The 13345-nt window shown below is 51.6% G+C and overlaps 1 protein-coding gene across 4 annotated transcripts; it reads right to left on the bottom strand.

Moving 5' to 3' along the window:
• Positions 1–377: 377 nt before the first annotated feature.
• On the bottom strand, positions 378–5266 carry ZNF358 (zinc finger protein 358). 4 transcript variants are annotated; one of them, XM_027547628.1, is made up of 3 exons: positions 4981–5141; positions 2411–2516; positions 378–2170 (listed from the first exon to the last, which is right to left on the bottom strand). In XM_027547628.1, the coding sequence occupies exons 2-3, from the start codon at positions 2481–2483 to the stop codon at positions 453–455; spliced, it is 1791 nt and encodes a 596-aa protein (XP_027403429.1). In that variant the 5' UTR covers positions 2484–2516; positions 4981–5141; the 3' UTR covers positions 378–452. The 4 variants fall into 4 exon arrangements, with proteins under 4 accessions (XP_027403429.1, XP_027403430.1, XP_027403431.1 ...); XM_027547629.1 differs by lacking the exon at positions 4981–5141 and adding an exon at positions 4364–4974; XM_027547630.1 differs by lacking the exons at positions 2411–2516; positions 4981–5141 and adding an exon at positions 5161–5266.
• Positions 5267–13345: the final 8079 nt, after the last annotated feature.

A 13345-nucleotide genomic window follows, 5' to 3' on the forward strand; every position in this document is an offset into this window, starting at 1 on the left:
ATCTGGGGAGCAGAAAGGGCAGGCTGCCCACATGGTTTCATATCAGCCTCTGCTATGCACCTGCTAGACATTCAATGTGCCAGAAATCCCACCACTCGTGGGAAAGTTAACTCTAAAAGGGAAGGAAGCAGCATAGACCAGATCGCAGGGTGAGTCCGCCCCTGACTGGGGTGGCTAGGTCTGGGGGAACAGAGAGTGGCGACTGCTGGGATGGACCACTATGAGACCTCCTGGGGGAAGCCAGGAGGATATTGTGGAGGGAGCCAGGATAGTAAGGTTCCATTTGTGTGGCTCACTCAGGCAATGCCCTCCCATCTCCCCAGGAACAGGCTGCACATTAGAGAAAAAAGAGCAACAGCAGAACCACGACACAGAGCCAGGAGGCAGTGGGAAGATTTTACTAACTGCACAACACACGCTTTCCCAGGCACCTGTGGGTGCCAGCACACCCTTTAGCCATCAGGCCCAAGCAGGGCTTCTTGCTCCTGCACCCACCTGGGACTCTCGCCCGTAGGGAGGGCTGGGCTGACAGTGTCACAGATGGGAGAGCCAGGGTCAGGGTGGGACTTGGAGTTGGAGTCAGGGCTGGGCACAGGATCTGTGTCGGGGCTGGGACCAGATCTGTGGTCAGGGCTAGCCAGGAGGTCGGAATTGGCATTGTGCCCAGGCTTAGGGTCAGAAGACAGGGCAGAATCAGGGCTGGGGCTAGATCCAGAGCCACTGGTGGGTTTGAGGTTGGGATTGGGGAGGGAGCCCAGCCCAGAGCCAGGATCACGGTCAAGGCCAGAGCTAGGGCCAGGGCTGAGCACTGAGACAGCATCCGGACCCAGGAGGGAGGCCTGCCCTGGCCTTAGCATCGAAGCGGGGCTGAGGCCCAGGCCGGCAGCGGCAGCGGCGGCAGCCGCAGCTGCAGCCGCACCCTCGTGCACGCGCTTGTGCTTGGTGAGGCTAGAGGCTTGGCCGAAGGCCTTGCCGCAGAGCTGGCAGCGGTAGGGGCGCTCGCCCGAATGCACATGTAGGTGCTGCAGCAACGCGGAGCTCTGCCCAAAGGCCTTGGAGCAGTGGGGGCAGGCGTAGGGCCGCTCGCCCGTGTGCGTGCGCAGGTGATGCTGCAGGTTGGAGCTCTGGCCAAAGGCCTTGCCGCAGTGGGGACAGCGGTAGGGACGCTCGGCCGTGTGCGTGCGCTGGTGCTGCAGCAGCGCCGAGCTCTGCCCGAAGGCCTTGCCACATTGCGGGCATGGGTACGGCCTCTCACCCGTGTGCGTGCGCAGGTGCTTCAGCAGCGCCGAGCCCTGCCCGAAGCCCTTGGCGCACACCGGGCACTTGTGCGGCCGCGGGCCGCCGTGCGTGCGCAGGTGCTGCGCCAGCAGCGAGCCATGGCCGAAGGCTTTGCCACACACCGGGCAATGGTGAGGCTTCTCGCCACTGTGGCTGCTGCGGTGCTTGAGCAGTGTGGAGCGCCAACCGAAGGCCTTGCCGCATGCGGCGCACTGGTAGGGCCGCGCGCCAGTGTGGATGCCCCGGTGCTGCGCCAGCGTGGCGCCGTGGCTGAATGATTTGCCGCAGTCGGGGCAGCGGTAGGGCTTCTCGCCGCTGTGCGTGCGGCGGTGCTGGCTCAGCCCCGAGCTGCGGCGGAAGGCTCGCCCGCAGTCGGGGCAGGAGAAGGGCCGGGGCGGGCTGGCAGGTGCAGGGAGCACCGCGGGGGCAGCGGTCAGGACCTCAGGGGTGGCAGGGAGGTCGGAGGAGAGGGAGTCCAGGTCTGGGGAGGCAGTGGGACTGAGGGTGTCGCTGTTAGGGTCGAGGATCAGGGGAACCGGGCCGATGACGTCGGGGTCGTCGAAACTTGAAGACAGGGGGTCGAGATCTTGGGGGTCGGAGTCACGGATCCCCGAGATGGAGCCTGGAGCATCCGCCTCCGCATCCAGAGCCTCGGAGACAGGCTCCAGATCTTCATAGCTGGGGTCCACGTCCTCAGAGACAGTGTGGAGGTCTTCCGGCTCAGGCTCCTGCTTTTCGGAAGCCGGGTCCAGCTCTTCTGGGTCAGGGTCTAGGTCTTCTGAGTCTGAGTCAAGCTCTTCATAATCCGGCCTCCTGCCCTTGTGGCCTGGGTTCCTGACTAAGACGGAACGCCTCATCCCTGGTGTGGAAGTACCGGCTTCTGGGGCAGGATCTATGGGGTGAGGGCAGAGGGTGAGTGGAGAGTAGGTTCTGCGGAACCCGGGGTCTCTTCTGGAGCCTGGGCAGGGAAGAGAGAGGGAGTTGGGCTGTACCCCAGATCCCGCTTTGGGGTAAACACACAGATCCTTCTCTTGTCTCGTGCTATAGGGAGACTGCACTGGTTCCTGCCAGGTCAGGGAGAAGAGGGACCCTGGTGGGACAGGGGGAGGGGCCTCCCTTCTCAGCCCCACACCTGGACAGAAGTCAGGGGACCCAGCACTAGAGGTCTCCAGCACCCAGCTCCATGGTTCCGCCCCTCTCTCCATCCTGGGCTCCTCCTCTGGTGGGAAGCTCAGGTCCTGTGGAGGAGAGAGTCCCCTTGACCATGGCCGCTTTGAGGGGAAGAGGGTGGGTGTCTGGGTTCCTGTGCTTGCTCTAAGTACATGGCCTGAATTCCAGTCCCATTGTTGGGGGTGGCATATTTGGGGGTTCCTGGTAGGGAACTTGGCTCACCTCCTAGAGGAAACACTGTGATCTCTGAAGCCTCTATCTGTGGGGGATGAGTGTGTGTGTTGGGGGGGGGTGCAGACAACATCTGGTACTTCTCCTGGGTCACTGGGGGCAAGCAGGGAGACCCCTGGCTTGCTTCCGGGGGAAGAGACAACGTGAATTCCAAACTTCATAGTTCTGGGGTATGACTAAGTGTCAAAACACCTATGTTCCGTCTTAGAAGATCCTGAATGCTGACTTCTAAAGGTAGAGTGTGCATGGGAACCCCTGGAGGGGGCAGGGAGACCCATGGACCCATTATCCAGGAGAGTAGCGACAAGTGTCCGTGTACCTGTTTGCCCGACTGGATAGATCCTGAATTCTAACCCCTAGCTTGTTAGTCGCTTAGTCCAGTCCAGCTGTTTGGTATCTCATGGACTGTAACCCACCAGGCTTCTCTGTCCAAGGAATTATCCAGGCAAGAAAACTGGGGTGGGTAGCCAATTCCCTTCTCCAGCGGATCTTCCCCACCCAGGGATCAAACAAGGGTCTCCTGCATTGCAGGCAGATTCTTTACCATTTGAGCCACCAGAAAACCCCTAGCTGTTGGGTAGGCAAAACAACACATTGGGCTTCTCTTTGGTTACTGGAGGGACCCCTGGGCCATCTCCTAGGAGGGAATGATTTGAGTGACTGACTCCATGGCTCAAGCATGGAGATGGTCCTCTCTGGGAAGAAAGATCCTGAATTCTACCTCCATGGCTGGAGGTAGGGAGTGGGACAGAGAAACAAGCTGGGACCCCTTCTGGGGAGCAGGGGGAGCTCAGGATTATCTGAAGGGGAGGTGATGCCCACCCCATGACTAGGCCTGGGGGGGGAAACAACAAATAGATCATTATTGGGAGGGGGGTTGAGGTGGGGGTGGGTGGGTGTGCGTTGGGGGGCACTTTGGCTCTCCTTTGGGGGAGGGGGACCTTCTGAGCCACAACCTCAGAACTGGGAGTGGATACACACAGAAAGAGGCCTGAGTTCCTAGTTCACCTCCTCACATTCCATGATGGAGGGTGGGGGGACAGTGCTGGGTCACCCCTGGATTCCCAGTAGGGGGAAGACCCTTAGATTGGCTCCTGAATTCCCACCTCTGAGCTACAAGTAGCAAGGAGACATAACTGGGGTCCTTCCCTGAGTTCCGGGGGGGCAGGTGGAATCCTGGATCACCTCCTGAGGAAGGGGCTTCCAGTGCTCTGGACCCCAAGACTGGAGAGTGAGGGGAAACACTTGGGGTCCTGGGGGAGGTCCCTCTGGAGGATGGGTCTCCTGAACTCCGGACCCCAGGCTGGAGGGTCTGAGGGAACAATACCTGGGCTCCTGGGGTGGGGGATCCGGATCGCCTCCAGGGGAGGGGGCGTTCTGGACTTACGCCCCCGCCCCCAGCCGAGGGGTGCCCCCCTCCCCTACCTCCCTATTGACGGCGCCCAGCTTGGGCTGGGCCCTCCCCCGGGCCGCAGCGGCGGAACCGGCGCGCTAGGCCCGCAGGTCGCGAGGCCCCCTCCCATCGCGCCCCACGCTCTGCTCTCCCCGGGCGGGCGGGCGCGCGGGGCGGCGGCGTGGGGTAGGACAGAGGTCGCCCCGGGCCGCGCCCCGCGCTGGGGGCCCCCCGCGCCCGCCCCCCTCATCGCAGCCCCCGCCCGCCCGGCCCGCTCGCGGGGACACTCACCCGGCGCCCCTCTCCCCTGCCCGGCCCGCCGCGCCCGCCGGCGCCCCCGGGGCCCGCAGGAAGCCCCCCGCCCGCCAGCCCCGCCGGCGGCCCCCTCGGCCCTGCGGCCCCGCCAGGCGCTCCCGGGGAGCGAGAGGGGCTGGCCGAGGGCCGCAGCGGGGGCTGCTGGGACTTGTAGTTCGCCCGCGCCCGCCTCGGCCGTCGCCATCGCTGCCCCCGCCCCCCGGGCCAGCCTTTGTCCCGGCCGGGCCACCCGGCCTCGCGGCCGCGCCTTTGTCTGCGCCGGGCTCCGCCCGCGCTGTCCCCGCCGCTGCCTCTCCTCTTCTGCTTCTCTCCCAGCCGCTCTTGATCCCTCTCCGCCCCTGTCTCTCTCTCTGTGTCCCTTCTCTGTTCCTCCGTCCCTTTATTTCCATGTCTTGGCCTCTCTTGTCACTTTCTCTGCCTCCATCCCTCTGTCTCTGCATCCTCCTCCTCTCTCTCCCTGTCTCTGCCTCCAGCCCGTGTCTCCGACTCTGTCTCTCTTTCTCTCTCTCGTTTCCAGGAACACCGAACAGTCTCTGTCTCTTGCAGACGGGAAACACACATCAGCATAGTTCAGACGCTGAGAATTTACAAACTTGTGGTATCTTTGCTCAGTCCAGCGTTTTCCCTTTAAGACTCCTCCTCCGAGGAAAAGAGCTGGGGATACTCCTCCTCTTTCTCCTCCCAGGGTCAAGCAGGGCTGTCACTGGTGGGCTCCCCGTGCCTGTTCCTCCTTCTATAAGCCAGGTCTGGGAAGCAGTCTGGGCATACTTTACCTGGAGATGGAGATCCCTGTGAAGAGGGAATGAAATACAGTCCTGGCAGCTGGCAGCTGGGCTGTGATGTTCTTACCAGAACATAAACAACGGTCTCAGAATATAAACAGTCATCACACAAGGCCGCTCTGTGACTGCGTCTGAGCTGAGATAGACACAAGGACACTCTGCAACCTCAAAAATGAATACATACCCTGTGCCCCCTACTAACGGAGATGACCGCCGCTTCTTCCCAATGACCACCCCACATCCATCCTCCTACATCTAAGAATCACCAAAAGACCCAATCACCAATCTGCTCCCTCACAGAGCCAGGCTAGAATTGCTTCTGCTCTCAACTCTACTTAAAATTATCCAGCACAAACCTGAATCCTATAAGAAGCCTTTCTGTCCTCCACCTCTCTCCTCTGGAGATACCCTGCTAAGGGGTCTTCCTTGCTGCACAAGCTAAAAAGAACCAAACTTTTTTGACTACTGGTGTGCTTCTGATGGGGCTTTTCTTGGGGCTCAGTGGTAAAGAACCCACCTGCCAATGCAGAAGACATGGGTTCTATTCCTGGGTCATGAAGATCCCCTGGAAAAGGGAATGGCAACCCACTCCAGTATTCTTGTCTGGAGAATCCCATGGACAGAGGAGCCTGAAGGGCTACAGTCCATGGAGTCGCAAAGAGTCAGACATGACTGAGCAACTAAAAACGACAAAACAAGTGCCTCTGATGGTCCTTGGCTGGTGAATTTTGACACCACCTACCCTTGCATGTAGGTCAGGGCTCCAGGAGACTTTGCTCTTCCTTCTGGAATCTTCTAGATCTGGGCTGAACTTTTGGCCTGAGACCTGCTTTCTACCCCTCTGTGGAGAAGTCCACAGCAGATCTGAGAGACTTGAGACTGCAATTGGATTATGTTCCTGGATCCTTATCCTGCTGGATGATCCCATTACAGTAATACTTGTAAAGACAGCTGTTGTTTCTGTCTGCCTAGTCTCTCTCTCAGCACCTTGTTTTCCCTTTGTGTAGCCCCCACCACTACTCCAGACAGATCTGTGTCTAACACAGCCCTCAGTATCTTGTAATTGAAACTTATCAACCCGAGAACTTCAACCCCCCCACCCCCCAACCCCGGCCACAAAGAATGAAGTCTGGGATGAAGCCATGTAGCTGGAGGATCTCTTTCTTCCTCTGGGATCATGAACTGTTCACAGGACCTCATTCTACCTGCACCCACCTTCCTCAGTTGTGTGGAAGAACAGTCTTCAGACTGAAGTCAATGTGTACCAGGATGTAGAGGTGAGAGTCAGAGACAGCCATAGCTATATTGGTTGAGCTCCTCAGTTCAGTTCAGTTCAGTTCACTCAGTCGTGTCCAACTCTTTGCAAGACTGCAGCACGCCAGGCTTCCCTGTCCATTACCAACTCCCTGAGCCTGCTCAAACTCATGTCCAGTGAGTTGGTGATACCATCCAACCTTCTCATCCTTTGTTGTCCCCTTCTCCTCTCACCTTCAATCTTTCCCAGCATCAGAGTCTTTTCCAATAAGTCAGTTCTTCGCATCAGGTGGCCACAGTATTGGAGTTTCAGCTTCAGCATCAGTCCTTCCAATGAATATTCAGGACTGATTTCCTTTAGGATGGACTAGTTTGATCTCCTAGCAGTCCAAGGGACTCTCAAGAGTCTTCTCCAACACCACAGTTCAAAAGCATCATTTTTTTGGCGCTCAGGTTTCTTTACAGTCTAACTCTCACATCCTTACATGGCTACTGGAAAAACCGTAGCTTTGACTAGACAGACCTTTGGTGGCAAAGTAATGTCTCTGCTTTTTAATATGCTGTCTAGGTTGGTCATGGATATAGCCAGGTTGAGTTCCTGGATATAGCCATACCTGAAGCCCTTAGTCTTGTCAGTATCACAAGCCAACCAATTTCTTGGGTATTTGAGCTAGTTTCAGTTCAGTTCAGTTCAGTTCAGTCGCTAGTTTAGTGGGTATCTGTTCTTTGCTGTCATGACAGTCTTGACTAATTTATAAATTAGTTTCGGGAAAGGGAAGGGTATTGAAGGAAATAATGTAAAATGTGAAATTGGCTGAACAAAGGTAAAATAGAGGGTCAGGGCCACCACAGACATATATATTCATTATGAATAGGACTTTGAACATTGTGCTGTGCACAATCTCCTCAGATGTATGTCACACCCTGTAGAAGAGCCCTTTTCAGGAGACTAGACATCTATTATGTAGAAAAATAGCTGATTAAATTGTTGCCTGTTTTATCTTGGCACTCTAACAGGGTGTCACCTGAGACTGTGGCTCAAGTGCCTTTGGAGGAAAACATCAGGATGTTGGAATATCTGGGAGCTTCCATGAAGTCTTCAGCAAGGTCTTATAAGATACATACAAACTCCCTCTATCTGCTGCTTCTTAAAGCAGAGTTAGCACTTCTTTGATTTTGTGAAGTTAGCACTTCTTTGAATTTGGCCTTGGAATACGGAATGAAGCAGGGCAAAGACTAATAGAGTTTTGCCAAGAAAATGCACTGGTCATAGCAAACACCCTCTTCGAACAACACAAGAGAAGACTCTACACATGGACATCACCAAATGGTCAACACCAAAATCAGATTGATTGTATTCTTTGCAGCCAAAGATGGAGAAGCTCTATACAGTCAACAAAAACAAGACCAGGAGCTGACTGTGGCTCAGATCATCAACTCCTTATTGCCAAATTCAGACTTAAATTGAAGAAAGCAGGGGAAACCACTAGACCATTCAGGTATGACCCAAATCAAATCCCTTATGATTACACAGTGGAAGTGAGAAATAGATTTAAGGGACTAGATCTGATAGATCTGATAAAGTCCATGATGAACTACAGACGGAGGTTCGTGACATTGTACAGGAGACAGGGATCAAGACCATCCCCACAGAAAAGAAATGCAAAAAAGCAAAATGGCTGTCTGGGGAGGCCTTACAAATAGCTGTGAAAAGAAGAGAAGTGAAAAGCAAAGGAGAAAAAGAAAGATATAAGTGTCTGAATGCAGAGTTCCAAATAGTAGCAAGGAGAGATAAGAAAGCCTTCCTCAGCAATCAATGCAAAGAAATAGAGGAAAACAACAGAATGGGAAAGACTAGGGATCTCTTCAAGAAAATTAGAGATACGAAGGGAACATTTCATGCAAAGATGGGCTCGATAAAGGACAGAAATGGTATGGACCTAACAGAAGCAGAAGATATTAAGAAGAGATGGCAAGAATACACAGAAGAACTGTACAAAAAAGATCTTCACGACCCAGATAATCACGATGCTGTGATCACTCACCTAGAGCCAGACATCCTGGAGTGTGAAGTCAAGTGGGCCTTAGAAAGCATCACTACAAACAAAGCTTGTGGAGCTGATGGGATTCCAGTTGAGCTATTTCAAATCCTGAAAGATGATGCTATGAAAGTGCTTCACTCAATATGCCAGCAAATTTGGAAAACTCAGCAGTGGCCACAGGACTGGAAAAGGTCCGTTTTCATTCCAATCCCAAAGAAAGGCAATGCCAAAGAATGCTCAAACTACCGCACAATTGCACTCATCTCACACGCTAGTAAAATAATGCTCAAAATTCTCCAAGCGAGGTTTCAACAATATGTGAACCATGAACTTCCAGATGTACAAGCTGGTTTTAGAAAAGGCAGAGGAACCAGAGATCAAATTGCCAACATCCACTGGATCATCGAAAAAGCAAGAGAGTTCCAAAAAACCATCTATTTCTGCTTTATTGACTATGCCAAAGCCTTTGACTGTGTGGATCACAATAAAGTGTGGAAAATTCTGAAAGAGATGGGAATACCAGACCACCTGACCTGCCTCTTGAGAAACCTATATGAAGGTCAGGAAGCAATAGTTGGAACATGTTGGACATGGAACAACAGACTGGTTCCAAATAGGAAAAGGAGTATGTCAAGGCTGTATATTGTCACCCTGCTTATTTAACTTCTATGCAGAGTATATCATGGGAAATGCTGGGCTGGAAGAAGCACAAGCTGGAATCAAGATTGCCAGGAGAAATATCAATAACCTCAGATATGCAGATGATACCACCCTTATGGCAGACAGTGAAGAGGAACTAAAAAGCCTCTTGATGAAAGTGAAAGAGGAGAGTGAAAAAGTTGGCTTAAAGCTCAACATTCAGGAAACGAAGATCATGGCATGTGGTCCCATCACTTCATGGGAAATAGATGGGGAAACAGTGTCAGACTTTATTTTTTGGGGCTCCAAAATCACTGCAGATGGTGACTGCAGCCATGAAATAAAAAAACGCCTACTCTTTGGAAGGAAAGTTATGACCAACCTAGATAGCATATTGAAAAGCAGAGACATTACTTTGCCAACAAAGGTCCGTCTAGTCAAGGCTATGGTTTTTCCTGTGGTCATGTATGGATGTGAGAGTTGGACTGTGAAGAAAGCTGAGCACCGAAGAATTGATGCTTTTGAGCTGTGGTGTTGGAGAAGACTCTTGAGAGTTCCTTGGACAGCAAGGAGATCCAACCAGTCCATTCTGAAGGAGATCAGCCCTGGGTGTTCTTTGGAAGGAATGATGCTCCAGTATTTTGGCCACCTCATGTGAAGAGTTGACTCATTGGAAAAGACTCTGATGCTGGGTTGGATTGGGGGCAGGAGGAGAAGGGGACGACAGAGGATGAGATGGCTGGATGGCATCACCGACTCGATGGACATGAGTCTGAGTGAACTCTGGGAGTTGGTGATGGACAGGGAGGCCAGGCGTGCTGCGATTCATGGGGTCACAAAGAGTTGGACACGACTGAGTGACCGAACTGAACTGAACTGAACTGATTTTGTGAGATTGCCAGAGCTCAATTCTCTGCCCCAGGCTAAAAAACAAAGTTTCTAGGAATGAGATGGGGAGATAAGGCTGGGATTATCAGAAATCTGGTGGGTACTTTCAAACACTGAACACTGCCTGTTTCTAAAGGCACAATTACCCTCAATGGGACGAGCCTATTGGCTTAGTCTGTCTGCTCTCTAGATTGTAACCTGGGGCAAGATAGATGCTATGGGGATGGGCAGGCACAGGTCTGTTGCTAAGATACAGGATCTACCAAGGTTGGCCTCCAGACTCCAAGATCGTGGTGAGGTTTGGAGAACCAAATCATCCGGCCATTCAATCACAGCATCCCATCCCTCTGGACACAGTGATTGGTTTGCAGCTGGACATGTGTCACAAATGGGTCAGTCAGAGTGTTCCTTACTTTCTAATGCAAGACAGCTCTTCCTTTAGGGCCTAACTATTAGGATTTGGGTTTGGTTTTGGTTTTGTTTTTTGCCACTGCTTGAACTGAGAGGCAGCAAGGCAGAAAGCATGCCTGATAAGGAATTGGCAGTCTTGCTAGTTACAGACTTTCTTAAGTCAATAAAATCCCTGGCTGCTTGAGCAAATAGAGATAGGTTTCTGATACTTGAAATAGAAATACGTAAGACCTTAACTTATGGTCTCAGAGTACATCATGAGAAACGCTGGGCTGGAAGAAGCACAAGCTGGAATCAAGATTGCCAGGAGAAATATCAATAACCTCAGATATGCAGAAGACACCACCCTTATGGCAGAAAGTGAAGAGGAACTTTATAAAAAGCCTCTTGATGAAAGTGAAAAAGGAGAGTGAAAAAGTTGGCTTAAAGCTCAACATTCAGGAAACGAAGATCATGGCATGTGGTCCCATCACTTCATGGGAAATAGATGGGGAAACAGTGGAAACAGTGTCAGACTTTTTTGGGGGGGGCTCCAAAATCACTGCAGATGGTGATTGCAGCCATGAAATTAAAAGATGCTTATTCCTTGGAAGGAAAGTTATGACCAACCTAGACAGCATATTCAAAAGCAGAGACATTACTTTGCCAACAAAGGTCTGTCTAGTCAAGGCTATGGTTTTTCCAGTGGTCATGTATGGATGTGAGAGTTGGACTGTGAAGAAAGCTGAATGCCAAAGAATTGATGCTTTTGAACTGTGGTGTTGGAGAAGACTCTTGCAAGTCCCTTGGACTGCAAGGAGATCCAACCAGTCCATTCTGAAGGAGATCAGCCCTGGGATTTCTTTGGAAGGAATGATGCTAAAGCTGAAACTCCAGTACTTTGGCCACCTCATGTGAAGAGTTGACTCACTGGAAAAGACTCTGATGCTGGGAGGGATTAGGGGCAGGAGGAGAAGGGGACGACAGAGGATGAGATGGCTGGATGGCATCACCGACTAGATGGACGTGAGTTTGAGTGAACTCCGGGAGTTGGTGACGAACAGGGAGGCCTGGCGTGCTGCGATTCATGGGGTCGCAAAGAGTTGGACATGACTGAGTGCCTGAACTGAAATGAACTGAAAATCTTAACAAAATATAGGCACTGTTCATTGAGCTGCAGCCAAGTGTGACGCCCTGTTTTAAGATGGTATGTGCACATTGTATTGACTCTTTGTAACCCTCCATGAAGGAGGAACTGTTGCTCTCCCCAATTTTTCACATAATGAAAGTGAGGGTGAGAGTATGAAATCATTTGCAGAGGGACAAAAAGAGATAAGTCTGATGCTTAGTGATGAGTACCATTGACCAGAATGTTTTCCTTTAAAAAGTCATCTCTTTGGGGACTTCCCCGGTGATCCAGTGGTTAAGAATGTGCCTTGCAATGCAGGAGATGAGGGTTCAATCCCTGGTCGAGGAACTAAGATCCCCACATGCAGGGGCAACTAGGCCCGAGTGCAGCAACTACTGAGGATGTGTACTCTCGAGCCCGTGCTCCACAACAAGAGAAGCCCCTGCACATTGCAACTAGATAAAAGCCCGAGTCACAACAAAGACCAAGCATAGCCTAAATACAAAAAGAGTCATCTGTTTTCTCATGTTCAAGACTATTTCATTTGGGCTTCCCTGGTAGCTCAGTAGTTAAAAAAAAAAAAAAAAAAAAGCTGCCTGCCAATGCAGGAGACAACGGTTTGATCTCTGGTCTGGGAAGATCCCACATGCCATGGAGCAACTAAACCCATGCATCACAACTATTGAGCCTTTGCTCTAGAGCCTGGGAACTGCAACTACTGAGCCCTCATGCCACAACTATTGAAGCCCAGGAGCTCTAGAGCCTGTGCTCACAACAGGAAAAGTCACCAAAATGAGAAGCTCATGCACTGCAACTAAAGAGTAGCCTCCACTCACTACAACTAGAGAAAAGCCCAAGCAGCAATAAGGACTGAGCACAGTAAAAAAAGGTAAATACATAAAATTTTTAAAAAGATTATTGTATTCATCTAATTTTATAAGCTCTTTTAGTTTTTATAGTTCATATGACATGCCTTTTTTGGAAAGTATGTGGAATATAGGAGGGATAGACATAAATCCATAACATAAAACCGGAATCATCATAATGTAATTTCTTTCTGTACTGAAGACATTTCGAGTAAAGTTTCTGTTCTTTCCTGGCAACCCATACTGGGGCTTGTCAGTTCCTTGGTTAGAAAATGCTTCACAATGTGCAAAAATCTGCCTCCTTGTAACTCCTACCTCTTATTTCTCATCTGGTGTCTCAGCAGTTTAAACCATTCTTAGAACAAGGCAGAAGCACCCAAAATCCTGCAACTGGAGCTACACAGAACCAAAGCAAAATTTCTGAGCTTCCTGGAAGGCAAGGCAAAGAGGATGAGTCCCTTTGTACGTACAGTCTGGCCAAGCAGCAGATCGGCTTTACCAGGAGAACATGATTTTGTTGTGGGAATCACTGGAGAATGGGTTTATTGCAGTGGTCCTCAACCAGGGGTAACTTTTCCCCCCAAGGGACACTTGGCAATGTATGGAGACATCTTTGGTTGTCACAACTGGGTTGGGGAGGAGGAATGTACTATTGGCGCATGGTGGGTAGAGGTCAAGGATGATGCTGGCCAGCCTGCAATGCGCGAGATGGCCTCCAACCACCAAGAATGATCCTATCCAGAATGCCAATAATGCTGACATTGAGAAAGCCTGTTATTATCATGGAGTAATTCACAAAAGTGTCATCTGCATCATTAGTGAAAGCAAACAGAAGAAATGTCCGGCCTCTAGCAGACCTTCTCATGGTCAACGTGGATACCATGATTGCAGCCAAAAGGGCCATCTTGTCCCAGTAGGACCTCAAACTGGACTTCTCTCCTTCCTGTGGAAATGACAGGCTGGTCTCA

This window comes from Bos indicus x Bos taurus, chromosome 7 (assembly GCF_003369695.1).
Source record: "Bos indicus x Bos taurus breed Angus x Brahman F1 hybrid chromosome 7, Bos_hybrid_MaternalHap_v2.0, whole genome shotgun sequence".
NCBI lineage: Eukaryota > Metazoa > Chordata > Mammalia > Artiodactyla > Bovidae > Bos > Bos indicus x Bos taurus.

Bases quoted from the DNA above. Each gene is read 5' to 3' on its own strand.
- ZNF358 (XM_027547628.1), bottom strand. From the start codon at position 2,483: ATGGAGAGAGGGGCGGAACCATGGAGCTGGGTGCTGGAGACCTCTAGT. The intron at 2,171-2,410 runs GTGTGGGGCTGA...CTCACCCCATAG, and splicing joins GTCCCCTGACTTCTGTCCAG to ATCCTGCCCCAGAAGCCGGT.